The sequence below is a fragment of the Lissotriton helveticus genome, chromosome 4_1 (genome assembly GCF_964261635.1).
Source record: "Lissotriton helveticus chromosome 4_1, aLisHel1.1, whole genome shotgun sequence".
NCBI lineage: Eukaryota > Metazoa > Chordata > Amphibia > Caudata > Salamandridae > Lissotriton > Lissotriton helveticus.
In genome coordinates this window covers 135,726,343-135,752,939 of record NC_136063.1, presented here as the reverse complement: position 1 = coordinate 135,752,939, position 26,597 = coordinate 135,726,343, and the positions used below count along the sequence as shown (strand labels likewise).

At 46.4% G+C, this 26,597-nt stretch overlaps 1 protein-coding gene across 2 annotated transcripts in view; it reads left to right on the top strand.

Moving 5' to 3' along the window:
- Nucleotides 1–26,597, top strand: part of TONSL (tonsoku like, DNA repair protein) — a 347,227-nt gene that overhangs the window by 172,602 nt on the left and 148,028 nt on the right. For both annotated transcript variants that reach the window (XM_078686541.1, XM_078686542.1), the window contains 2 exons: nt 10,542–10,694; nt 11,392–11,517. In XM_078686541.1, coding sequence (XP_078542667.1) covers nt 10,542–10,694; nt 11,392–11,517 — 279 coding nt within the window. The remainder of the gene's footprint in view (nt 1–10,541; nt 10,695–11,391; nt 11,518–26,597) is intronic.

The window sequence follows — 26,597 nt, the reverse complement described above, 5'->3', positions numbered from 1 at the left end:
GCCTAACTATGTTGGGGTTGGTGCTGGAAATGGCCCTTTGTGAAGGGTCACACACAAACGTTTTGCCTTCTTCCTTCTCTTGTGGCTAAATTCGTTTTTGCTTGCTTACGGTCTCTGGGCACTTTACCACTGCTAACCAGTGCTAAAGTGCATGTCCTCTCTGCTTAAAACATGGTAACATTGGCAGTACCGGTGAAGATCACAGCTATAATAGCAATAGCAGTAATAGCAGCGCTAAGAGGAAGTTAAAGTCTGTAAAGGACGGGAAGACTGATAAGAAAAATACCTCTACCTTCTTGTCTGGGGAAGTAAAAAAAAAAGAATTCCAAAATAACCAAGGCTGAAGGTCTTTTCCCAGACACTAAGCCCAAGATTACTCTTTCCCTAAGATCATACTTCAAGGTCCTGCCAGAAGTCTTGTGTCTTGCGAGACAGGGAGAGGCTTGAAGGTTGGGGGGAAAGGCCTCAATAGAGCTAGAACCCGGATTGGACGGACCTGCTAATCCTGCCTTAAAATTAGTGAAGTCGAAGTTGGGAGGTCACACGCTTGTTGAGGACTCTGTCTCAACTGATATGGAAAGCTCTGTGTTGGCGGGGAGAGACAACAGGATGGAGGTAGTGAAAGAAGGGAAAGATGTTGCGGAACAGACACCCCATGCTGTCTCTCCAGGAAACCTTCAGGGCCCATCTAAGGGCAAGAGTCCGGTCTCGGTGGAAGGATGCTTCGATGGAGGAGCAATAGCCCCAAATTTAGAGTCTCCAACTCCAGAGGTACATCCGATTTCTTCCCTGGAGCTTCTTATGGCCTCACTATCGGTAGATATAAAAAAAGGGTTTTGAGGTCTCTGCCGCAAATCAAGGAGAGATCAGAAGCTTTTGCGAATCATTGGATAAAAAAGTAGAACTCCTAAATACGAGGACAGAAACACTAGAATCGAATGAGGGGGCATTAACGGAGCTGCTTGACATTATGAAAGTCGATCTTGTAGCCCTGAAAAAAGAAGAGGGAGCCCTATGGGACAGATAGGAAACATTAGAAAATAATTCCCGTAGGAATAATTTGCGAATACTGAATGTTCCAGAGGTGAGCGAGGGCGACAATCTTAAGCCCTTCATGGTCAATCTTTTAAAAGAATCACTTGATTTAGAGATCTCAGATGAGGAATTGGACCTGGACATTCAGAGAATCCATCGAGACCCCTTCAGAAGAAATTCGAATCATGCTAAGCCGAGGAAAATCCTTATTAATTTTCACACCTACTCGTGAAAGAGAAGATCCTTAATCTATCCCTCAAATACAAAGGGCAAGGATTTCCCCTTCCAGATTAGATCAGATTTGGCCAGAGTCACATTAGATAGGCTGTGGGAATTGGGCAGGAAGTTGGAGGAATTAAAAAAGTTGGGAGCAGTGGCCCAACTCAAATTTCCCGCCTCTTTGAAGATCATGTTTAAAAATAAAATGTACAATGTGAGATCGGTACAGGAGGCTGAAGATTTGCTTGTAAATCTACAGTCGGGTTAGGCATATTTTATCTTCTAGCCTCTGTTCCTAGTTTCTCCTTTTGTTCCGCCTGCCACACGGATAGCCTATTTTTCTAAATATAGTGCCGAAAAATCTAGTATAAGTACTCTTCTATGTAGAAAGCCTAGGGTGGGAATAGATAAGGTTTTTTTACGATAGGGAAGAGGGAAAAAGGAGAGGGACAAAATAGATTAAGATGGGTACAGATAAGGTTTCCTCCCCCTTTTCTCAACATATTAGACTGATATCTATCGCTTTGTAATAGCTGGCTTAGGTATATTCAGTTTTTTGGTTGTTTTTTTTCTCAGCACTTTTTGGGTGTGTTTTCTTCTGGGAGGATGTGGGTGGGAAACTTCAGGATGCACGTATCTGGACTTTATTTTTCTGGATGATCGGGGCAGAGTTCTCCATGGGTGGGGGTAGGATGGGCATGGGAGCAGGAGAGGGGGAGGGAGGGAGAAAAATCCTAATTTTCGCCTTTTTCGGTATGTCCGTTTTTAGAGCTAAGGTTAAGGGCGTAGGCAAAGAGAAGACCTGTGCACAGTTGTCGATGGTGTTGAAAGCTTATACCCTATACTCCGATAGAGTTTGGAATTGGAGCCGCCATGCGTTTTTTTCAGATTCTTTCCTGGAATGTTAATGGCCTGCGCACTTGTCCAAGGAGGGATAAGATCTTGCAGTACTTGCGGGACTCTTCTGCGCTGGTCATTGTCCTCCAGGAAACACATTTATTGGAAGATGAAATGATCTCTTTGTTAAAATCTCAAAGTTGGGTGGGCTCTCATGTTAGCACAAACCAGTCAGCAAATATCAGAGGGATATCAATTATTTTTAAGAAATCAGGTAGGGCCCATGTATGTTCTTATATTAAAGATCCAAATGGTAGATGGGTCATTGTTAAAGCTTCAATAATGGATACCCTGTTAACTTTAATTGGATATTATTGCCCCAACCACGATGACCCTACCAGCTTGAAGTCGATTTTTTCACACTTATTGGACTTCTCAGAGCCAATGGTCCTGGCAGGGGATTTCAATATTGGGTTGAACCCTGCATTGGATAATACTTCAACTAGTAGGGCTGTGCTTTTTTCAAATCTCTGGAATATCTGCTCGGGCCATGAGACAGTTTACTCTATCGGACATTTGGAGGGATAGAGCAGGGCAGCAGTTAGGGTTGTCGTATCGAAACTTTAAATACAGGCATCAATCAAGAATTTACTTTTTTTTTCATCAGCTATTCATTAAGGAGCCTGGTTAACAACATAGTATATTTGGCACCCCATCTCTCAGATCATTCAGGGGTCCTTCTGGTTCTGAAGTGCCAAGTACCCAGTCCAAGTAGGACTTGGTCCTTTAATCGAGCCATACTCTTAGAGGAGGAAGAAGCCTTCTTTCTCTCACGAGAAGTGGCATGGTTACTGGAGGTGAATGTTTGCACAGCCACAATAACCTCAGTCTGGGACTCTTTGAAAGCTTTCTTACGCGGTCAAATTACTAACACGTCCTGTTTTAAGAACAAAAAATATATGGAAGAGATCACAGATATTGAAGCCAGGTTGAAAGATGCAGAGGTAGCCCTCTCAGTTCCAGTATCCCCTGAAATTTTGCAGGAAAGGCGGGATAAGGTTACTGGACTAAAAGCCCAGCTCGAAAATATTCTGAATACTAGGCTCCTTCGAAGGTGGGAAGCCAGCAAGATCTCCCATTTTGAATATGGAGAAGGAGCGGGCAAACTCCTTGCTTGGAAGAGTAAATCAGACCGAGCAAGGAGCTATATTAAGGAGATCAGAAATAAGAGGGGTACTCTAGTTACCGATGAGGAAATCCGGGACGCCTTTCAGGCCTTTTTTCAATCCATTTATCAGGAGGATGGCAATGTGGATAGCCAGAGTGCCCGGAGGTGGCTGGAAGATATCTCGCTTCCCTCTCTTAGCTTAGAACAACAGCTATATCTGGACAGGGATTTTTCCTGTGAGGAAGGAAGGGAGGTTATCTTCAATAGTAAGAACGGCAATTCCACAGGCCCTGACTGCTTACCCTCTGAGATCTATAGAGTAATAGGGGACCAGGTTGTTCTTTTTATGACCAAACTTTTTTAATAAGATCTTGCAAGAAGGCCTGCTTCTGCCAGACTCATGTGACTATGCCACTATAGTACAGATCCTGAAACCAGAGAAAGCAGCATTCAATTGTGGGTCTTATAGACCCATTTCGTTATTGAATGCGGGTTATAAAATCTTTACCTCTATTTTGACAGCACGACTGGGTACAGTGGCTGGGGATAACTTACATTCAGACCAGAAGGGCTTTGTGAAAGGTCGCCAGATATCGCACCTAACTTACTATCTAATCGGGGCAATAGATCTGGCTTCTACATACTCCATCCCTTTGGCAGCTATGACTTTGGATGCCACCAGGGCCTTCGACAGGGTGAATTGGATATACCTGTCGGAGGTCTTGGAAAAATTCAATCTCGGTGAGAAGTTTTGCCGTACAGTACAATCTATCTATAGGAGCCCCTCGGCCAGACTTCTGGTAAATGGCAGTACCACAGCACCCTTTAATATATCTAGGGGTACCAGACAGGGCTGCCCACTCTCCCCTCTCCTCTTTGACTTATACATCGAGCCATTTGCTCAACGGCTAAGAGAGGACTCAACCATTCAGACTTTCAGGTATGGGGAGTGGGAGTGGAAAGTAGCCCAGTATGCTGATGATATTTTGATCTTTACTGCCGACCTAGATAAGGCATTCCCAGCTGTCATCAGTCAAGCCCAGGAGTTTGGATTAGTTTTGGGGTACGAAATTAATGCTGCTAAAACGGAGGTAATGGCCTGAAACCAGCCAGTAAATCAGTATCCGCACCAGATGAGCCCCAGAATGAGATACCTGGGGGGTAATATAGTGCAAGATATAGCCAATATTGCTGAGTTTAATCTGACTGCGGTGGCAAGAGAGTGCATAAAGTTAATGAAGACCTGGGCTTCGCTCCCCCTCTCTATCATCGGTAGAGTCAACTTGGCTAAAATGTCGATACTCCCCAAAATTACCTTGCTTTTTAACTGTATCCCTCTCCATTTTGAAAAACCACAAATCGACAAAGTTCAGAGGGATATAACTCTTTTGTCTGGGGCTATAAATTCTCGAGGTTAGCTTGGAAAAAGCTGAGACAGCGAAGGGAGAAAGGGGGCCTTGCCCTGCCTGATATCCAGCTTTATGCTTGGGCCTTCCAACTCTCCCACGCTCGTATGCTATTGAAAATGCCGGTCAATATCGGAGTAGGAGGGATGTTTTTAGCAATGCTTCAGGGTGCACACTTACCGGTGGAGGGTTTTTTGTTTAAATTTGGGGATGTTAAGTTTTTCAAAAAAGTCAGGCTTAAGGTTTTGCAGGGTCTGGGCAAAACATGGGCAGATTTGAGGAGGTCGGTCACTCTCCGTTACTTATCTAGCATGGCTCCCTTATGGGATTCACCCGGAGGTCCAGGGTGTCTGAGGGACAGTTTAGCGGCTCCTTTAAGGGAATACGGCCTGGCGGTTTGGAGGGGACCTGATCCCAGACGGCACTCTGATAACATAGGAACAACTTAGCATGAGGGTTGGGCCTAGCCTTGTTAGGTTTAAATATCTCCAGTTAGCTAGTTGGGTTCAGGCTCCGCTACAATCACAATTTAAAATCACATTTCATGGTGATGTCATATTTTATATTGTAATTCTTAAAATGCCACTTTTAGAAAGTTTTAAGACACAAAAGGGCAAACCAATATTACCTTGAGAGTGTGGGTAAATATAATACAACAGGTAAGAGTGCCAACAAGGGATTTATTCAGGCACATATATTCACACATTAATTCATAAATCATTCAGCATGTCATAACTTGACATCGCAACTTAATTGAAGGTTCTTTGCAGGTGAATTAGAGCGAAATAAAATCTCAAAAGCAGGTGTCTATATTCATAGTTTTTATAAATAAAATTGAGAGAAATCTTCATATTTACAGTAACATGTTCAAAATGTATCTCGCATAACACATTGACAATGGTCATTTGATAAACTGTGTATGATTTTGTATGCATATGATGATGTATTTGACGTCCACTTCCTATATACATAAATTGAGCTTGTTGAACACAAGATGCTAGGCTCTAGATAGCATATTTAACGATGACTAAAGAAGAAGTTGGATTGCGCGTGGACATTTCGGTCATGGTCATTACCTATCTTTGAGACCATCTTCAGGACTGTTTGTTTTTCATGAAAATAAACGACCCCTTTCTGAGGCCCACTAGTACAGAATTGGCTGGGACTGTAGATGCATTTTAGAATGAAGCCGCGTGGTATCAGGCAACGAAAAATCGTGATTTCGATAATGCGTCAAACCCAGGTTGAACTCACAGGGACATAGACTGTCCATGCAGACTCGAGGAAGGCATTGTTGCCCAATGTGAATGCGGTGATTATTCACCAAATGGTTGCTTACATTGAAATAACCCAAAAAAGTATTGTGATCAACCTAAGCATTATTGAAATCTCGATTTTTGTAGCCCAGCTCAAGGGTGGCCTCGTAAACCTGACCTCATTGTAGCCTAGCCGACATCCAAAGGGTTGACAATGACGCATCACTTCCACGCATCAGATCTTCGCCAGTGACGCAAACACGGTACTGTGCTACGGGTCAAGGTTGGTCCCCATATTTGTCCCGTTCTCCATCACGGTCGACCGGAACGTTTGGCTTTGACCCAGTCTAGCGCGACCAGATAGCCCCAGTTGGCACGTAATGCTTTTAAGCACTACATTTTAGTTTAATCTTTAAAACGTCATAACTCCAGTTATACTTATTGGATTTCTGTAATTTGGACTTGTCTTGCTCAATAAATTAAGCTCTATTTTTCTAACTAGGTGTGGTAACATTTTGTGTGGTGTTTTCACTGTTTTACTATTTGAAGTGTTGCACCAATACTTTACACATTGCCTCTTAAGTTAACCCTGTCTTCTCTGTGCCAAGCTACCAGAGGGTGAGCACAGGTTAATCTAGTTTGTGTATCTGACTTACCCTTACTGAGATTGTGGTTCCTGCTTGGACAGAGTGCATGTCTCCGCCAACCAGAAACCCAACTTTTAACAAAGGTAATCAGCGGTGAGGATAGGACTTGTGTTTGTGCAGTGCCATGCAGTAATTTGGTGTACACTACCAATCCATACCAAAGACCAATTTGAACTCTTTTCATTTCTCTGTCATTTTTTATGTTTTCCTAAAATAATTTCTCTGACCGGAGGTTCTACATCTGCACATGCAAAAATGGACTCTGCTTGGCCACCTAAGAGGGTTATACTGTAGCACACAAGGGTTTCTGCAATGGTATTTGGCTTCCTGCAAAGAGCTCCACCAGGAAGGTAGAGCTTCAAAAGGTGCAGAGGGCCTGGGTAGAAGCCTGCGCTGCTCTGAATGTAGCCCCAGAGGAGGATGAGGAAGAAGAACTTGACCAAGACTCACAGGAGTGTCTGGGACTGCTACCTTTGGAGGAGGGGGGCAACATCCCAAAATGATTAGTGATTTTACCCTAGCCATTGAGCAGTGTGTCATCCAGAATCCTGTCCCCAGAGGCAGTAGAGAACAGGAGGGAGGAAAGAAAGCTCAAGTTGGAGCTGCCCAAATTAACATTTGAGAAAACCCTAGAGGAGACAAGGCTGGCCATGGCGGAGGAGGAAGAGGAGGAGAACAAGAAATTGGCCATAGAGGTAAAAAAAAACATGTTGGCTCATGAACAGAGTCTGAAGGAGTTGGACGTTAAGTCCAGGCAGGCTGACTCTAGCAGTGATGGTGGCATCTTTTCTCTGACAAGATGGTTCACATTCCCAAAGGCCTGGTGCCTGACTTGTGGTGGGAGACAACAAGCTAACTGCTTTGAGGCTGATGAGATCCTTTGCAGATGCATAAGATCTCGGAGGGGAACTGGGGGATGTGGAGGGGTTAGTTAGTAGAGGCACATCCCTAGTGCGGGGAGGGACACCCTAATGGCACTGGATGTTGGTGACAGGATGAAGTATCAAGCCCATGAAACAAGCTGTGATCAGGAAATCCGGCTTGACCCCCAGAAAGGTATAGGCAGAGGTTCAGGGACAATCAGAAACTATCCTTACAGACCTGGGTGAATTGTTTGGATTCCTTTTGCAAGACACTGGATGGCTGGGTGAAGGGCAGTGAAGTCAAGTATTATCAGGGGCTGTCTAATTTGATTGCAAAAGAATACACATTCAGTCTTTGTTTCCCATCTGCGCCAACACCTGGTTGATAGTAAGCTCACTGTTCCCAGGGAACATGCTAAGGGGGCGGACCTCCAGCATCAGAATCCAACAGAAGGTAACTGGGAGTGACCCCAAGACGGATGGTTCAGTCTCCCACCAGCAGTGAGGAGGAGGTCAAGGGAGACACAGAGAGGTCCCAGGGTAAGGGGGAGGAGGAAAGGGTCCCCATGCCCCTTCTGAGAAACAGGAAATCGGTTCTGGCAGACGGCGGCATAAGGTGCCCCATTTGCAACCCCACTTCTTTGATTGTTCCAAGCTCGGACATAAGTAGGGGCACTCTGTCGTAAGAAACGTCTACAGGGGTGTTCAATGTGACCTTATAGGTAAGTAGTTCCCAGTGGCAGGTCTTACCCACAGTTGGGAGGTGGACTCAGAGGGTGAGTTGGTGGTCCCTGAGGGTGGGAATTGTGACTTCCACCATATGAAAGTAAATGGGCTCCCAGTCACTCCTCTGAGGGAAACTGGAGCAAGCCAGATCATGATTGTGGAACGGCTAGTTTCCCAGAGCAGTATATCGGTCAGGTGTGTAGGGCGACGTAGGCCCGGGGGAGGTCCTTGTCCGCAACATGGTCCTGGTATCCCTGGAGTGGGGTGAAGAGGTGACCCAGAGGAGGGTCATAGTTAGTCCCCAGATGCCCATAGACTGCCTACTGGGGAATGAGCTGTCCCCAGTGTCAGTGAAACTGGGAGGGGCAACCATCCAGGTTGCCATAACTGTTTAGTTTTCTGGGGGAACCACTCCCAAGCAGAGGTTACAGGACCCCAGATGATGGGGCAGCGTTAGGGAGAACTCGCCTCTGCCACATGTTTAGCCTCAGGGTACACAGCCTGGGTTGAAGGACCAGTTTAAGGATACCACCCCATAGTTGGTGGAAGGTAAAGTGGAAAAGGGGTTCAAGGCATCTGGGACTACTTCCCCCCCCCCAACTCTGGGAAACCACAGTGGTCAGAGAAACCTAAACCAATGGCCCTTTCTGCCTAGTAACCCCCAGACTTTCTACCTCTCACCTCCCTTTTTTGCTGAATTTGTTTTTGTTGGCTTTAGGACTCTGGGCACTTTACTGCTGCTAACCAGTGCTAAAGTGCATGCGCTCTCTTCTTAAAACATGGTAACATTTGCTTATCTACAATTGACATATTTAAGTTACTTATAAGCCCTTAGTAAAGTGCACTACCTGTGCCCAGGGCCTGTAAATTAAATGGTAGTACTGGGTCTTCAGCAATGATTGTGCTATCCACTAAAGTAGACCTTTAAACATTTCTCAGGCCTGCCATTGCTGAGCCTGTGTATGCTATTTTAACTGCCATGTCGACCTGGCAAGTAAATCCTCTTGCCAGGCCCAACTCTTACTTTTTAATGCATATAAATTGCCTCTAAGGTAGGCCTTGAACAGCCATGGGTAGGGGGCATTGTATTTAAAAAGCAGGACATATACTTTTAAGCTTTACGTGTCCTTGAAGTGAAAAACCTAAATTCGTTTTTCACTACTGCCAGGCCTATCTCAACCATAGGATAACATTGGGATTACCTTATTACATTTTATAAGTGTAATTTTCAATTGGGAAGAGATCGGACCCCCAAGTTTGGAATCACAATTTAAAATCGCAAATTATGGTGAATTGGATTTTAAATTAGAATTCTGAAAACACCACTTATAGAAAGTTTGCATTTTCTTACTTTAATTTAAAGAAACACTGGCCTTAAAGCATGAGGGGGGTTTCCCACTTGCACTCTAGGAAATAGTAACTCAATATAATCACTCTTGATAAATTGTTTTCTCAAGTATTATCATTTGTTATTTCTTCATAACCATGATTCCCATTAGATTATTTGTTTGACATTCATATGCCCAATGCATTTCGGGCGATTAGCTAATCCGATAATACTGATAATCAATTTGCAATCTCAATAAAGTTAATTGAAAAAATAATTTATCAAGAGTGATTATATTAAATTACTATTTCCTTGAGTGCAAGTGGGAGACGCCCCTCATGGTTTGAGGCCAGCGCTTTTGGAAGTTGTACGTTATCTTCACACTCAGGAGGATTCACCCAATTGCACCACCTACCTGTGGATTAAACATTTGTGCGTCTATCCAATTTTTGGGTCGCATAGTCCTTTTCTTACTTTAGCCATTCTGCTTGTCTCTAAATACACGTCTGAGGTGGGTGACAGTTGGGCTTGGTGTATTGGCAGTTCTTTGAATCACTGGGCGACACATAGGCGGACTGATATTTTACTGCAAAGGCTCGACTCTTTGGAACATGCTGTCGCCTGGTTGCAAAACGGATTCTAATCACTCTCTATTCACAAGAACATGTTTCTTCAACAGTATAGCTGCCTTTATTGATGTACTCAAGTGGCGTTACTGTCCAAAATATCAGGTAACAGTATAACCTAATGTCCAAATACGGAAAAACATATATAGCTCATGCCACATAATTAAATGTAGTCTTGTATTTCTTGCTAGAAGAAACTAGGCAATGCCTGCAGCCGATGATGCATAAAATATTGTTATGCAGTATGTATGTTCCAAACAAAACAAAGCAACATTGATGTAGATGCATTTCAATGTATTTTTTTTTATAGGAGATCCTTCTTAAAGGTGGGGTAAATTTGAACAAAGTTCATGATAATGTGTAGATTAAAGTTATCTAAACCTGTCTGTGCCTCACTGTTTGAACACTGATAAGTCCTTCTGTCCTTACAGCTTAAATGTGCTGAAGCTCTCAAGAAGCCAGAACGGGAGCGAGCTGTGATCCATGTCTCGCTGGCCTTTACCTTCGGGGATTTGAAGGACTACAAGCAAGCATTGCATCACTACCAAGCTGAACTGGAGCTTCGACGAGGCAACCCCTTAGAGGTGAGAGAGTTAAAAATAAATCTTTGTGTTATCTTTACTTGTACATTTTGCATGTGTGTATTACAAAAATGCACAGAAATTACACTTCTGGTCACGTTTGTCAATCGGACTTAAGGCATGCAGACATGTATGGTGATTTTTTTCTAGCAGAAATGTATTTTACAACAGAAAGAGCTTTGAAGATCACACCAGATTGTTTTCCATGAGAGTTTTAGTATCTCTGAGCACACATTTAATAGCAATAAACTGTGTGAGGTGTTTTCATGCTAGGGATGTTATTCACTATGAAGCATAGAGTTTGTACGCATAAGGAATTTGGCAGTGCTCGGGGTGGTGGTATGTGAAAGTGCCAAAATCTGTAGGTATACCTAGGTGCCACTGTTTGTTGGGGTGAAATTTTAGGTGCTTGTTACTGAACATACACTGAACTGGCCCTGGCCATCATTTCACGGATCCACAAACCACAGCTGGAAGAAGATCCTTCTCTTAACTTGTTGCGAAGACCTGGAACTTCTTGCCTCTGCACCTCCGGCAATCACCATCGCTGCCGCAATTCAAGAAGGACCTCAAGAACTGGCTCTTCCAACCCTCCGCCCCCACACCCAGCGCATTAAGATCCTCACGGGTGAGTAGTTGCGCTTTATAAGAAACCTAATTGATTGATTGACAATTTCTTTATTTATTTCCAATGTGTTAGGAGTGCAAGACATGGTTGAGTATTGCGCTGGTGAAGGAGGATGCAGGGCAAGAATACGAGGAGTTGGAAAGCTGCTTCACCAACGCATTGCGCTGCGCAGAACAGGCTGGGAAACCTAAACTGCAAGTAAGTGTTGTGCAGGGACAAGGTGCGTGCTTCGAGTGGATCACTTCAATGGAATGTTCGTGCCTCACTCCTGTTTTGAGGAGGGTAACTGCTTTTAATTGAGAAAATTAAAAGAAATTCTGCCAAAATATTTTTAACTGTGCAAAATAAAGAATTTCTTGCGCAGAAAATGTTCTGAATGCAAGTATCATGAGCATGTTGGGATTAATGATATTATACCCCCTGAACTTTGGTGGGACATACATAATACTGTTTAGTTGAGTCTAAAGGTTGATTTAATATTAAGTTAAGGCATTTTAATTGTACAATACAATTATGTAAATTAGCAGTTTGTGGTAGGTTAATATTCAAGTTTTGTGTTTCTTTTGGTTCAGTATTAATTAAGGATTTACTTAATGATGATTATTAAATATAATGAAACATAAATTAAGAATATAAAAATTCCTAGCTATTGTGAAGGAAAGTTTCAATTCCATTAAGGACACAGATGCGAGGATTCTGCTTAGCTCTTTCCTTTTATTCAGTCAACAGCCTTTAGCAGTAACACTTAAATTCAAAGACTACATATCCCATGAATCTTTGATGTACACTCAGTACAACAGCAACCTTAGAGTAAGTCCCGTATATTCAGCATCAAGGATAAGCACTTGCTTTTTCTTTGCTGCTCAGCAGCCAGATAAGTGCTTCTCTTTTATGATTACTAACTGTGCTCATATGCTTTGAGAAAATACTGCTGATTAGGTATGTATGTATATATATATATATATAATGTGTGTGTATATATATATATATATATATATATATATATATATATATGTATGTGTATATATATATATATGTATGTATGTGTATATATATATATATATATATATATATATCAATGCTCGAAGGTGTCCACCTTTGAGTAGCACGCGAACAGCAGCTTGGTTTATGTATAGGTGAGGATGGGGACCCACTCGTAGACGCCGCTCCGTACGGGATCTGCCCGACGCGTTTCGAAGCTCCATATGCTTCTCTTCAGGGGCTTTAACGGAAGCGGTGTGCGCAACCGCCGACCCACTTCCCCATTTTATATATAACACACCCACCGATGGGAGGCTCAAATGAGACTGTGCATTCTGGGAAGTGTGGTCCGGGAAGCACACAATCAAGTCCTGTATGGACTCCACAAGTGGGCCCGTCCTCGATTCCAAGTACGACTGCTGCTTCACTTTCGTGACCCCCAGGGTACCGGGGTGGTGCATACTCCGCGGCTGGACGGCCGCGTATAAATCAATGCTCGAAGGTGTCCACCTTTGAGTAGCACGCGAACAGCAGCTTGGTTTATGTATAGGTGAGGACAGGGACCCACTCGTAGAAGCTTCGAAACGCGTCGGGCAGATCCCGTACGGAGCGGCGTCTACGAGTGGATCCCCGTCCTCACCTATACATAAACCAAGCTGCTGTTCGCGTGCTACTCAAAGGTGGACACCTTCGAGCATTGATTTATACGCGGCCGTCAAGCCGCGGAGTATGCACCACCCCGGTACCCTGGGGGTCACGAAAGTGAAGCAGCAGTCGTACTTGGAATCGAGGACGGGCCCACTTGTGGAGTCCATACAGGACTTGATTGTGTGCTTCCCGGACCACACTTCCCAGAATGCACAGTCTCATTTGAGCCTCCCATCGGTGGGTGTGCTATGTATAAAATGTGGAAGTGGGTCGGCGGTCGCGCACACCGCTTCCGTTAAAGCCCCTGAAGAGAAGCATATGGAGCTTCGAAACGCGTCGGGCAGATCCCGTACGGAGCGGCGTCTACGAGTGGATCCCCGTCCTCACCTATACATAAACCAAGCTGCTGTTCGCGTGCTACTCAAAGGTGGACACCTTCGAGCATTGATTTATACGCGGCCGTCCAACCGCGGAGTATGCACCACCCCGGTACCCTGGGGGTCACGAAAGTGAAGCAGCAGTCGTACTTGGAATCGAGGACGGGCCCACTTGTGGAGTCCATACAGGACTTGATTGTGTGCTTCCCGGACCACACTTCCCAGAATGCACAGTCTCATTTGAGCCTCCCATCGGTGGGTGTGCTATGTATAAAATGTGGAAGTGGGTGGGCGGTCGCGCACACCGCTTCCGTTAAAGCCCCTGAAGAGAAGCATTTGGAGCTTCGAAACGCGTCGGGCAGATCCCGTACGGAGCCGGCGTCTACGAGTGGATCCCCGTCCTCACCTATACATAAACCAAGCTGCTGTTCGCGTGCTACTCAAAGGTGGACACCTTCGAGCATTGATTTATACGCGGCCGTCCAGCCGCGGAGTATGCACCACCCCGGTACCCTGGGGGTCACGAAAGTGAAGCAGCAGTCGTACTTGGAATCGAGGACGGGCCCACTTGTGGAGTCCATACAGGACTTGATTGTGTGCTTCCCGGACCACACTTCCCAGAATGCACAGTCTCATTTGAGCCTCCCATCGGTGGGTGTGCTATGTATAAAATGTGGAAGTGGGTCGGCGGTCGCGCACACCGCTTCCGTTAAAGCCCCTGAAGAGAAGCATATGGAGCTTCGAAACGCGTCGGGCAGATCCCGTACGGAGCGGCGTCTACGAGTGGATCCCCGTCCTCACCTATACATAAACCAAGCTGCTGTTCGCGTGCTACTCAAAGGTGGACACCTTCGAGCATTGATATATATATATATATATATATATATATATATATATATATATATATATATATATATATATATATATATATATATATATATATATATATATATATATATATATTGGTTTAAACTGAGCGCTTTCAAATACTGAAATACTTCTATGTGTATAATTCTCTCTGGCCTTTCTACCAATGCGTGCTCATCCCTCGCTGAGGGATTCCCCTTCGATTGTGCGGTACGGTGAGCCCACCATTAGGGGGTGCAGGCGACTGCGAGGCCTCTGTACCGCCAGGTCGAGGACCCCCGTGTGCAGCCGGGCTACTAGGAGGCGGCACGTCTCCTCATCAGATGGCGCTTTGGCTTTCTTGACGCGTCACTTGCTTGCTGCGGGCCACGTGGTGTGCGGCTGGGCTCTCTAGGGGCGTGGAAGGGCGTGCGTCCTAAACAACGATGGGGATGCACCCCTCTCACTTTCTTGGGCAGTTGCCTCAGCGCGGTTCGTTGACTTCTCCTTCCGTACGTTAGGGAAGGAAAGACTTTGTTAACGAGCGTGCGAGGTAGTCTAACAGGGTTAGTACCTTTTTTCTTGGCTACAGATAAGTGGTGTTTCACAGAGCATTTTACCACTCTGTTCCGGCATAGTCAGAGGAACATTCCCTGAATCGCCTGTTTGCCACCTACGGGGCAAGAACTGTAACCATAAAACAATCATTGGTTCAGCCAATTCCTGCCTGAATACAGGCTACAGTGCTGTCTTCACTGTTCTTCATTTTTATATAGATAGATAGATAGATATCCAAGAAAGAAGTGACTCAAACAGATAGATTCACCAAAGAACAAAAATATATTTCCACTACAATGTTTCAGCTTCCGCCTTCCTCAGGTAATTTCAAGATGGTAAGCTCAGTGGCTGCACAGATGACACAGCTGAATTTTCAAAAAGCATCATGAGTGAAGATTCCATTTGGAATGTGGAATCAATGCAGTCCGGAGAGTTCTTGAGATATGCAGTAATCGGGTTGTATTGTCAGTAATGTTCAGTCCATCTGGATGCAATGATTTTAAACGGTACATCCAGAAGTTTTCCCTGGAGTCCAGTAGTTCTTCCTTTGAGACATGTTCCACGGGGAAAATCTTCAAATCTGATAGTGAATGATCCACATGGTTAAAATGATTGGCTACAAGCTGGTCAATTTAAAAGGAGGCCTAGTAACCATGTTTATATCTGATAGATAGCTAGATAGCTAGATAGATATTGCCTGAACAGCCATGGCAGGTGTTTTGGGAAGGGGTGGAGGGAGAGCAGATGCTCCTTCCCATACAAGAATCACTGGGAGATACCACTGTTGCATCCATGGAAAGGGCGGTTTCTTCTGCCCTGGAATCCCGTAGTAAAAAAAAAATCATAGAGCTTACTGCACATCGCTATGTTTTACCCCCGGATGGGAAAGGTTTGAGGCTGGCGCTTCCTATTGACAAAATCTGAGCATCCGGTTATGAATTCGTTTTTCTGTTGGGTGTTGCGTCACAACTCGAGATACTCTGACTCAGGGTGCACACCTTTAGGCACTGTAGAGTCTTTTCTATAATGCCATGTTATACATACGTCATATTTTGTCTTTTTGATAGTGTGCACCCTGAGCCCATCGCCACGGTATCTCGAGTTGTGATGCGACACCCGACTTTTGCGGGTAAGATGTCATTTTCTATCGGGTGTTACTGCTGGATTCTAGTTGGACTCCATACTGTTTGAATTTGTGTTCCACACTTGGGTTGTTGATGGCACTGTGATCTGATAGGTGTTACTAACACTCTGTCCTTAACATAGATGTCTACTTGACCATGTTTATATCGTCCTACAGGCCCTTGGAAAGTGGATCTCACGATCCATTTTTGGTGACCACTTTATCATGGTTTTGTATTTTTTTTTCCATTCTATACAATACTTGGTTTTGTCACATTTAAGCAGAAGTACATTTTTTCAAGTTCCTGACAAATGCCCTTACACTTCAGGTAAGGGTTCTATTGGCAGGGACATGTTGACCATGAGAAAAGAGGCAGGGTCAATCGGCTGCTTTCCTGTTCATTCACTTTCTTTTTTTTTTTTCACAACAAAATTTATTGATTTAGTTGAGCAGAGTAAGAGAAGTGGTTCCCCACAGTCAGGAGAGCACCACCAAGTATCATAGTACAGTATACATTGTAACAGCTATAATTAATCAATAGTTAGGAGTAAACCAAGAAAAGTGACCCCCGCCCCTACCCCACTAACTCCCAGTGCCCAACAACCCCACTACCCGCCCCTTATCCCTCCCTAGCCCTATGCACGTGCTGATAGAAACTCGGCAGCACTTGTACGTAGCGTGACAGACATGGCACAGTTGCAGGCCCATATGGCACCGCCACCTACACTTCTTCCTCGTGTTCCACAGGGGGATCCAATGGCAAGTTCATTCACTTTTTTAATCCTGACCCAAACAGGCAAGAATAAAGATTGACGTCTGTTTTGGTGTTAGTTTTAACCACGTTGCTTACACCATTTTTGTTGCACCATATCAGTTTTTACACTTTTACTAGCCTCGCGTTTCTAGTTTCTTTTCTGTTATAGACCCCGGTATTTTGTTGAGTGTAGAACTCATGAGTCAGCCTTCAACCATGCCCCTATTAAAAGAAATTAAGTAAATAAAACTGGCATCCTTAAAATTTAGCATTGCCGATATTGTATCGTACATCTTATTTAAACTTCAATAAAACCCCCCAAACAACCGCATGTAGAGGAATGTCACGAGTATGCTGAGCGGACTTCCTTCGCAAGCTCTGAAAATGTTCAAATTAGTACTTGGCTCATGTGGTATCTTTTTTGTTAATGCAACCAGGAGTAAAATATTCTATGCCTAATTTTGGGAAATAATTAAGACATGGAAATGTAAGATGCCCATCTAATCGAAAAGAATCCGTGATCCAAGCCCTTCACAGGGGCTCATGTGAATAGGAAAATTGCACACCGCCATTGCCCCGCCCCAGGGGACCCCAACTTTCTCACCCAGTACCCCGCCCACGGAGCTTGGTGGTCCAAGCCTTCACTTGCAAACTAAATCCTGCTGCATTCCCTACCATTCTAGCTGACCGGGAATCCAAGAGATTTGATAACTTGGGAAAGATTTTTTTCTTCCACCAGTATGGCATTGCGGTCTGTAAACACCGCTTGTCTTTTGTCCTGATACTCCCTCTGGGACTTGGTTGGGGAGGTACTGCCTATGGTCTCAGAGAAGGCCCGAGCCACACTCTTCTAAGTTATTGCCGGCGGGAGGGGTGCAGCTCAGTTCGGCATATGCTGTGGGCTGGATACGACTGACTCACTCGGCAGAGCGTTTCCATTGTCGAGGGGCCCTTAGGCACCGCGCCTGGTTGCGAACCACTGGCTTTTCGGGGAATATCCGGCCCTCACTCATGAGAATGCCGATTGATGACTCCCATCTCTTAGGAGACCAGACGGAATCGGCACTAGAGCACCTCAAGGACAGCAGAGCTATGGTCATGTCTTTAGGGTTTTCCATGGCCCCTCGCAAACCCCACTCCACTTTTCGCTCCTTTCGTGGCCACGGAAGGGGCTTCCAGCCATGTCTCTACTGCCCTGCCACCATGGCACACAAGCTTCTCAGCCTTTGCGTGGCCAAGCATGTGGCACCCACAGACCCTGTGGGCCAGGTAGCCCAAAGGTCAGGCCAACCCCATAACCTCCCATTCCACCGGCAGCTGCAGCCTCCAAACCTCTTTAGTTTGCCCTCCGCCTATCATGGGCTTCCAGTGGGAGACATGATATGCCATCACCTGTACCACTGGAGATCGATAACCTATGACCTCTGAGTTCTGCATATTGCCCAAAGGGGCTACTACCTCCACTTTGTTACTACCCCCCATACCCCACATCCATGCCACCTACTTGCGGCAGGCTGACGGAGGACCACATGTCATGGCCAAGAATGCCATCATCAGAAGTAGGTTGAGGTTGTTATTGCCACTACTTTCTGGTGTCCAAGAAGGACAGAGGCCTTTGTCCTACCCTAGACCTGTGCCCTCTCAACCTCTTCCTGAAAAAGGAGGAATTCAGAATCTCAAGCACTGTCTGGCCTAGCCCCGGGGGACTAGATGGTTTTGTTAGACGTGTCTGCCCACAAACGTTACCTGCAGTTCATGGTAGGCCACGAGTATTTTCAGTTCACGTACTCTCCTTTCACCTTACTAGAGTCCTTCGGGTGTTTACCAAGGTAATAGCGGTGATTGCAGCTCATCTGCTGATATCAGGGATGCCAGTCTTCCCCCTATCTCGACGACTGGCTATTGAAGTCGGGTTCATCCCAGGCATTTGTCTCCCACCTCCAGACAACAGCAGACTCCCTGTACTTGCTGGGATTCACTTTCTGCGTGCCAAAGTCACACCTGACCCCTTCTCAGACCTCTTTCACTGGAGCTGTTCTGGGCACTGTGCAGTGTTGGGCTTATCCTCCCGAACGGCGAGCCCAGGATATTCAGGCTATGATAATGATGGTACCGCCTCTATACTGGATTTCGGTGAGACTGACTGATGCTGCTGGGCCTCATGGCCTCTTGCATCCTGAATTTGACGCATCGCTGCTGGCATATGCTGGCTCTGCAGTGGAACATGCAGTTCCATTGGGCACAGTATCAGGGGGGATTCTCTCCAACACAGTCCAGTTCTCGACGTGCACTGCAAAATAACTGTAGTGTTGGTTAGCAAACTGCGATTTGGTCAGACCCCTCTCCCTTTTTATTTATTTATTTATTTATTTATAGTCTTGTATCGCGCGTGAATCAGCCCCGAAGGGGTATCTCCGCGCGTGGCTTCTGGTTGAGTTAAACAAAAAACAAAAAGCTATGAATCGGAAAAGGTAGAGGGGAAGCTAAGTTAATCCTGTATGAATAGGTACGTTTTCAGTTTCTTCCTGAAATTGAGAAGGTTGGGAGTTTGTCTTAGCTGGAGGGGGAGGGAATTCCACAGCACTGGGCCTTTAAGGGAGGGGGCACGGCCACCCTGTCTTGCTCTGTTTACTTTAGGTACATATAGCAACATAGTGTTGCTAGAGCGTAGAGTGCGTCCAGGAGAGTAGGGAAGGAAGATATCCTTCAGATATTTGGGACCCGACCCGTAGATACATTTATGCATGATGCAGCAGAGTTTAAACTGAACCCGCTGTTGCACTGGGAGCCAGTGAAGGTGGGAGAGAAGGGGACGGGAAGGGGTACGGGGGGGAGCATTCAGGGTAAGTCTTGCCGCGGTGTTCTGTACCACCTGCAGTCTGCGAAGTTGTTCCTGGTTGGCGGAAATGAGTAGGCTATTACAATAGTCCACCCGTCCAAGGACTAGTGCCTGAACCAGCGTCTTCCTATGGATGTTTGGTAGGAAAGGGAAGATACGCCGTAGAAGACCAATTGTACGGAAGCACGTTCCCGCAACCTGACTGACGTGATCTTTCATAATCAGAGTTTGGTCTAGGCGTACCCCCAGGTTTTTGATGGTTTGTTTAGGCGCTGGGACAGGTCCAAGCTCAGGTGGCCACCATTCCGGGGACCAGAGCAGGGTGGCCCCACCAAACAAATGACCTCAGTTTTGGTCACGTTGCATTGGAGGAAGTTCTGGGCCATCCAACCTGCCACCGCTCTCATACCGTCTCGGAAAGATTGCATGACTGCAGGTGTAATTGTGTGAAAGGGGAAAAGCAGCTGAGTGTCGTCAGCGTAAGAGATTGGTGAGAACCCATGAGATCTGATAATCTCTGCCAGGGGGGCCACATATACGTTGAATAACGTGGGGCTTAAACATGAGCCCTGTGGCACCCCCTTGGTGAGCTTCCTGCAGACAGATTTATAGGAGCCTAATTTGACACCTTGTTGTCTGTCTTCAAGGAAGCTTCCCAGCCACGCAAGGGCGGTCCCTTCTACTCCAACTCCCTTCAGACGGCCGAGAAGAACTTCGTGCGACACCGTGTCGAAGGCAGCGGACAAATCCAATAGCACCAAAATCACTGAGCTCCCTCTGTCAAGTGACATTCTGATGTTATCTGTCACTGACAGAAGGGCTGATTCGGTGCTATGGTTGGGCCTAAAACCAGATTGTGAGTGGTCTAGGCCGCCCGCTGCCTCGATGTAGTTGGACAGGTGTGCGTTGACATGTTTCTCGGCCATCTTGCTGTAATAAGGTAGAAGGGAGATAGGACGGAGGTTGGAAAGCTCCGTCCATGGGAGGGCCGCATTCTTGCGGATTGGGTTCACCACTGCTCTTTTCCATTCAATTGGTACTTTTCCCTCTTTAAGAGACTGGTTGATAATATCCTGAATGTAGGGGGCTATTAGGGTACGGAGAGGGGTTAAGATTTTGGCAGGAATAAGGTCATCCGGAGATCCAGATTTAACTTGGGTCATTATTGTATCTAGCTCTTCAATATTGATAGGAGGGAATGTAGTTAAGGTAAGGTTTATATTCTCATTGAGGGAGGAGGCATTTTGGGAATCGCTGTTTGGTTGCGATACTAGGATTTTTCCATAGATGGATTCTATTTTGTTTTCAAAGTAAGATGACACTTCTTCACATAGACTTTGTGAGAAGTCGTCTGGGCCTATACATGCCATAGGTTTTACAAAAGTTTCAAGAATCCTAAACAGTTCTCTGGGAGAGTTATCGGCTTCCATGAGCTGTTGAGCAATGTTATTTTTGCGAGCAGCCTTGATGTGTTTGTAGTAATTGGCTTGGGCTGCACGATGTGCCTTTTTATTATCCTCAGAGTGTGATTTCCTCCATCTCTTCTCTATCCTTCTACATTCTTGCTTCTCTTTCCTTAGGGCCTCGGTATACCATTTTTCCTGTTTAGCCACAGGAAACTGTCTGAATATTTTCATAGGGGCAATTTTATCAATGGCTGCCGTCAGAGTTTTTTGAAGCACGGTTAACTTTTGTTCTGCTTCATCAATATCTCTGATCTCGGGTTTTTCCCACGCCTTTTCTAGCGCATCCAGTGTAAGTTTGTGCCACTGTCTGCGTGTAGTGGATGGAAGGGAGTTCTTTGAGGGGCCTTTATTAACTTTAAAAATGATGAACTGCAATAAAAAATGATCTGACCAGTGGACTTGAGTAGGTTTATGACACAGTATGTTGTCGAAGTTGGAATATATCAAATCGATACAATGACCACCTTCGTGGGTTGGACCCTGATTCTTTTGTGTGAGACCGATAGTTGTCATATCAGTCGACAAATTTTTTGTCCCTGTGGATTCACTTTGGTCAGTGTGGATATTAAAATCTCCGAGGAGAAGAAAGTCTTCATTGGCCCGCATATAAGGGCCAAGTATCTCTAAAAGAGATGTGGAGAAACTGGGTCATGGAAGAGGTGGTCGGTAAACAAGTGCACCTTTGATGGTCTTTCTGTTGGGGAGAATGATTCTAAATACCATTGTTTCCATATCTCTGCAACATTGTCTATCTAAAACGTCCAATTTAATAAACTCTTTATAAATTATAGCGACACCACCGCCAATTTTATCGGGGCGGTCCGAGTGGTGAAGTTTGTATCCCATAGGTACTCCCAAAGTAATGGCAGACACCGTATGGGGTTTTAACCAGGTTTCAGTAATGAAACATAGATCTGGGGACAAAGAATGTAATAGGTCCCAGATCTCAGTTTGGTGTTTAGGCATTGAACGAACATTCATAAGAATACATTGTAAGTCATTAAATGATTTCCAAGATTCGTAAGAGTTGTTAGAATACATTGAGGTGTAATGACATTTTTTGCAGGAGAACGGGCCATTGAAACAGGGTCTGTTATCCACTGCAAAACATGGAGCAGAGAGTTGCCTCAGTGAAGTCAGGAATCTAGAATCATACCTGATATGCTTGGGAGCGCCGAGAGGCGGCATGATGTAGAATTACCGCCCCGTCGCCCCGTCCTGTCGCGGACGGGCGCAGACGGGCAGCTCTTTGGCTGGTCTTCGGCTGAGAAGAGGCTGCGCGCAATCGCTGCGCGCTTCCTGTGAGGCGATGGCTAAGTAGCCCCCAGTTGAGCACTAGAGCGCTGAACGCTCCCGGAAGTGCCTGGCCCTCACCTGTCCGCCCTCCGCACAACGGTAAAGATTTACCGAGTCGGACCGAGGCGGGCAGGCACAGGAATCGAGACCAGCACTCCGGATAGGTTTTAAAATGGTATTAAACAATTTACATGTAGCACACTCGCTAAAATTGTGCACAAAGGATTTTATAAAAAAGAATGTTTAAAACGCGCTATTAATCAGCAACGCTCTTCTGATTCCAGTGTAATTTTTACCAGCTCATCCAGTAGCCAGCAAGCGGAGTAGGACACTGCCACTGTCTTCCCCCGCCTTCCCTTCCCCAACCAGAGCTGACTGTAGTGACAGATGCGTCACTCCTGGGCTGAAGCGGCCATCTGGCAGAGGTGGAAATCAAAGGCGTCTGTTGGAGCTGTGAGCGATCCGACGGCATTGAAAGGCTTTCTGCTCTCCATTAAGAGAAGGCTAGTGCAGGAGTTCACGGACAAAACCACTGCCATGTGGTAATGCAACAAACAGGCGAGGTGGAGTCGTGGACCCTTTGTGAAGAGGCTGCGTCTCAGGACATGGCTGGAATGTCAGAGCTTTTCTCTGGTGGTTCAACGGCTGGCAGGATCTCTGAATGCCAGAGTGGACAAACTCAGCCAAAGATGCCTAGCTGATCATGACTGGCGTCTCCATCTGGAGGTGGTGCATGTTTTTTTTTTCAGCAGTGGGGAAATCTTGGTTGGATCTGTACGCCATCTCTAAGAAAACGGAATGTCCATAGTTTTGCAGTTGGAGTTTCCAAGGTGGCTCTCGCTCAGAGACGCTTTCCATCTCGAGTGGAGCTGAGACCTCCTGGACGCCTTTCCACCCATACCACTCATGGCCAGAATTCTCAAGAAGATCAGGAATGACCAGGCCGAAGTGAATCTTGTAGCTCCGGACTGGGCTTGGAGAGTCTGGTGTTCTGAGCTGTTGATTATGGTCATAGTCCTCTGATCAGGTTGCCCCTCTGGGAGGATCCTCTGTCATAACAGTAGGGGAGGGTTCTCCACCAAAACCTGTCACCCCTCCTTCCCATTGTGTGGAGATTGAGAGACGACAGTTGACCGCTTTCGACCTTCCGCCCAAAGTCTGGCATCCTGACAGTCGTGCGCCCCTCTGCAAAGTTGGTATACGTTTGCCGTTGGAGCAACTTTGTGGCATGGTGTGCATGTAGGGAACTTGGTTTTTGTTGCAGTGACCCCCCCACCCCCACACACATATTTTTTACTACCTTTTTAGCTATTAGATGCAGGTTTATGACTCTGACAGTGCACTGAGGCCTAGTAACCATACCACAGTGCCAGTGCTCCTTCCCAAAAACTAGATAAAGTCTAATTGTGCTTCAATTGGCAAAGGACTTTAGCACCCCTCTAAGTCCCTAGTAAATGGTGCTCCAGGTAGGTAGGACAGGGGTACTAATGCGGGTTCCTAAGGGCTGCAGTATATCTGATGCCAGCTTAAGAGACCCACCTTTGACACCGTGTCCCACCCTATCCTTCTGCTTCGTCTGGAGGAAGCTGGTGTCACTGGCCTTGCTCTCCAGTGGTTCCGTTCTTTTCTAGCCAACCGCTCCTTTTGCGTAGCCGTCCCGCCTTATCAGTCCAAACTCCATCCTCTGGATCTGGGGGTCCCCCAGGGCTCCTCGCTGAGTCCCACGTTATTCAATCTATACGTGAGACCGCTGGCTGAGGTGGTCAGGCATTGGGGTATGACCATGGTGTCATATGCCGATGACACCCAGTTAGCGGTCACGATCAGCGGGGATGCGGATGTGGATGCCCCCAGATTCCAGAAAGGACTTTGGGCGGTCGCCAGCTGGATGACCTCCAACTGTCTCCAGCTGAACGCAAGCAAGACGGAGGTCATGATCTTTGGCAAACAAACGGAACTCTGGGGAGACAGGTGGTGGCCGTCGGATCTGGGTCTTACGCCAACCCCGGTCGCTGAGTTAAAAAACCTTGGGGTATGGCTCGATCCAACTCTCACCTTTGTCTGCCATACCAAGCGCACGGCGGCCTGCTGCTTTGGCATTTTGCGTGGACTACGGCCTGTACTAAAAAAAATTGATGCCACCATCAGGCAACTTGTGATTCAAGCAACCGTGATCTCTAGGCTTGATTACGCCAGTTCCCTTCTAGCGGGATTAAATCAATCGGAAATCACCCGCCTGCAGCGCATCCAGAATGCCGCAGCGAGAGCTGTTGTGGGACTACCCAGATCTTGCCCAATTGTTAACACCTTGCGTACGCTGCATTGGCTTCCGATTGCGCAAAGGATCCAGTTCAAGACCCTCTGTGTAGCCTACAAAATTCTCAAGGGATCCCCTGCTATGATCCTTTCCAATCTTCTGTCCCGCTATGTTCCGGTCCGGGCTTTAAGATCTTCCGACCTAGAACTTGCGGTCGTCCCCCGCTTTAAGCGTTGCAGGGCAGGCGGCCGCTCTTTTCAAGTTCACGCCGCAGTGTTGTGGAACTCCCTTCCCCCGGCGATTCGCGCCCTTAGGGATCTGCTTTCTTTCCGTCGAGCAGTAAAAACTTTTTTGTTTCCTTAAATTTTCCCTGCTCTGTTCTGTCCAGTTGTGTTGTGTTGCTACCTTGTCGGGCGCCAGGACGCTCCTTCGCTGGAGCATCTGTGCGCTTAATAAATGAGCTTAACATAACATAACATAACATAACATACAAATTCCACACAGACTGCCATTGCAGGCTGCGTGACAAGGTGCAAACCATGAGTAAAAATACAACATGACACACTCCTGTGTGTCTTGCCAAACACCTGTTTCAGTCCAGTTGCTGCCACAGACGAGTTTCTGAACCCCTAGGAGGTGAGAGACCCCCATCAGAGGAGAGAAAGAATGCCTGCTCTGGAGAGAGGTGTTATCACCACCTCCCCCAAGAAAGGCTGGTAAATTAACATTACAAGGCCTTGAGCTTCAAAAGAGCACACCACCTTTGAAATGCAAATCTGGCTTTTCTCACAGGAGAGGAAGACACACCCCTTTGTCCAGAGCCCTATGGCACATGGACAGGTGGGAAAATTAGCTATGGAGGAGACGTGTTGCACAACCAGGTTGGGTATACTTCTAGGGAGACCAAGTCTGACATGAACACATCTTTAGAAATTCCACTATATTTTGTGTGGTGGAATAGGAATTCTGGGACAGGGTGATGCCCACTTTCCACAGGAAGTTGTCTTGTAGGGGGACTTCAGATTCAGGTGCATTAAGAGAAGGAGTGGACAAAAAAAGAGTCCTGGCTTGAGAACCAACGACTGACTTCGGTCCAACCCTGTCAGCCTGACTGCTGCCCCCAACAATCGTGAAAGAAACATACCCGTTCTGCCGCTGTGCAGTCTACAAGAAACCCGGAGGACTGGCAGTGCTTCGCCAATTGTATGAAGAAACTCCCTAGCAGGAGAAGAGCTACTCCCCTGCAGCCGCAGACACCAAAGATGCAAGTTGCGGTCCACTGAGGTGCGGCTCACCGGCCAGCCCAATATAGCCGCTCCCCAGAAAGAGGACCATGTGCTCCTAAAGGTCAGATCTGTCTCCCCACCGAGTAGGAGGACACCAGGACCAACTGGAGCCACACAGGACCAATGCCCGGGTATCGGATCCTTTGAAGCAGCCAAGGCTTGTTGTGTCCAGTCCGGGCACCAACACCAAAGAAGACTGACCTGCACATCGAGGGACTTCGTGAGTGGCCCAGCTGTCCTGTTTGACCCTATTCTGCAAAACAAAGATCAAGACATGAGTCTGTGACCAAAGCACCCATGCACCCGCGTTCCAGGGCCCAAGTCCAAGGGAGGTGATGGTGCCAATGGGGTGCCCAGACCCACAAGGGCTAAGCCCACGCTTGGGTTTGCCCAGACTTGACTTCCAGTCGCCGCCTGCAGCCTCTTTCTGCAGGCCCCCTCCAACCGCGAGAATCTCCTGCACCAAATCAGATGCCAAAAGACACCTCTGCACCTGATCCCCACAGCTCGAGAAGAAGTGGACCAACAGTGTCCCTGTGTGCTCAAGGATCGAGCCCTCCTGTTGGGTTACCCTAGACTTTTACCCCAGTTGCAGCTTGCAGCCTCTTTGTAACCAGACAGTTCTCCCATTGAAGTGAATGGGACACCCGGCGCCGTGACACACATCTGCACCCGTATGCTGCAGAGCCCCTTTAGGTGACCTGTTGGTGTGGCCTTGTACCTTGTCTCATACTCACCTTAGGTTCTGAAGAACAGTCTTGTGAGTCAAGTGCCTGAATGCAATACATGTTTTCCTCCATAGAATAATATTACTGATCCAGCAATTGTACTGTGTCCATTCTTGAAA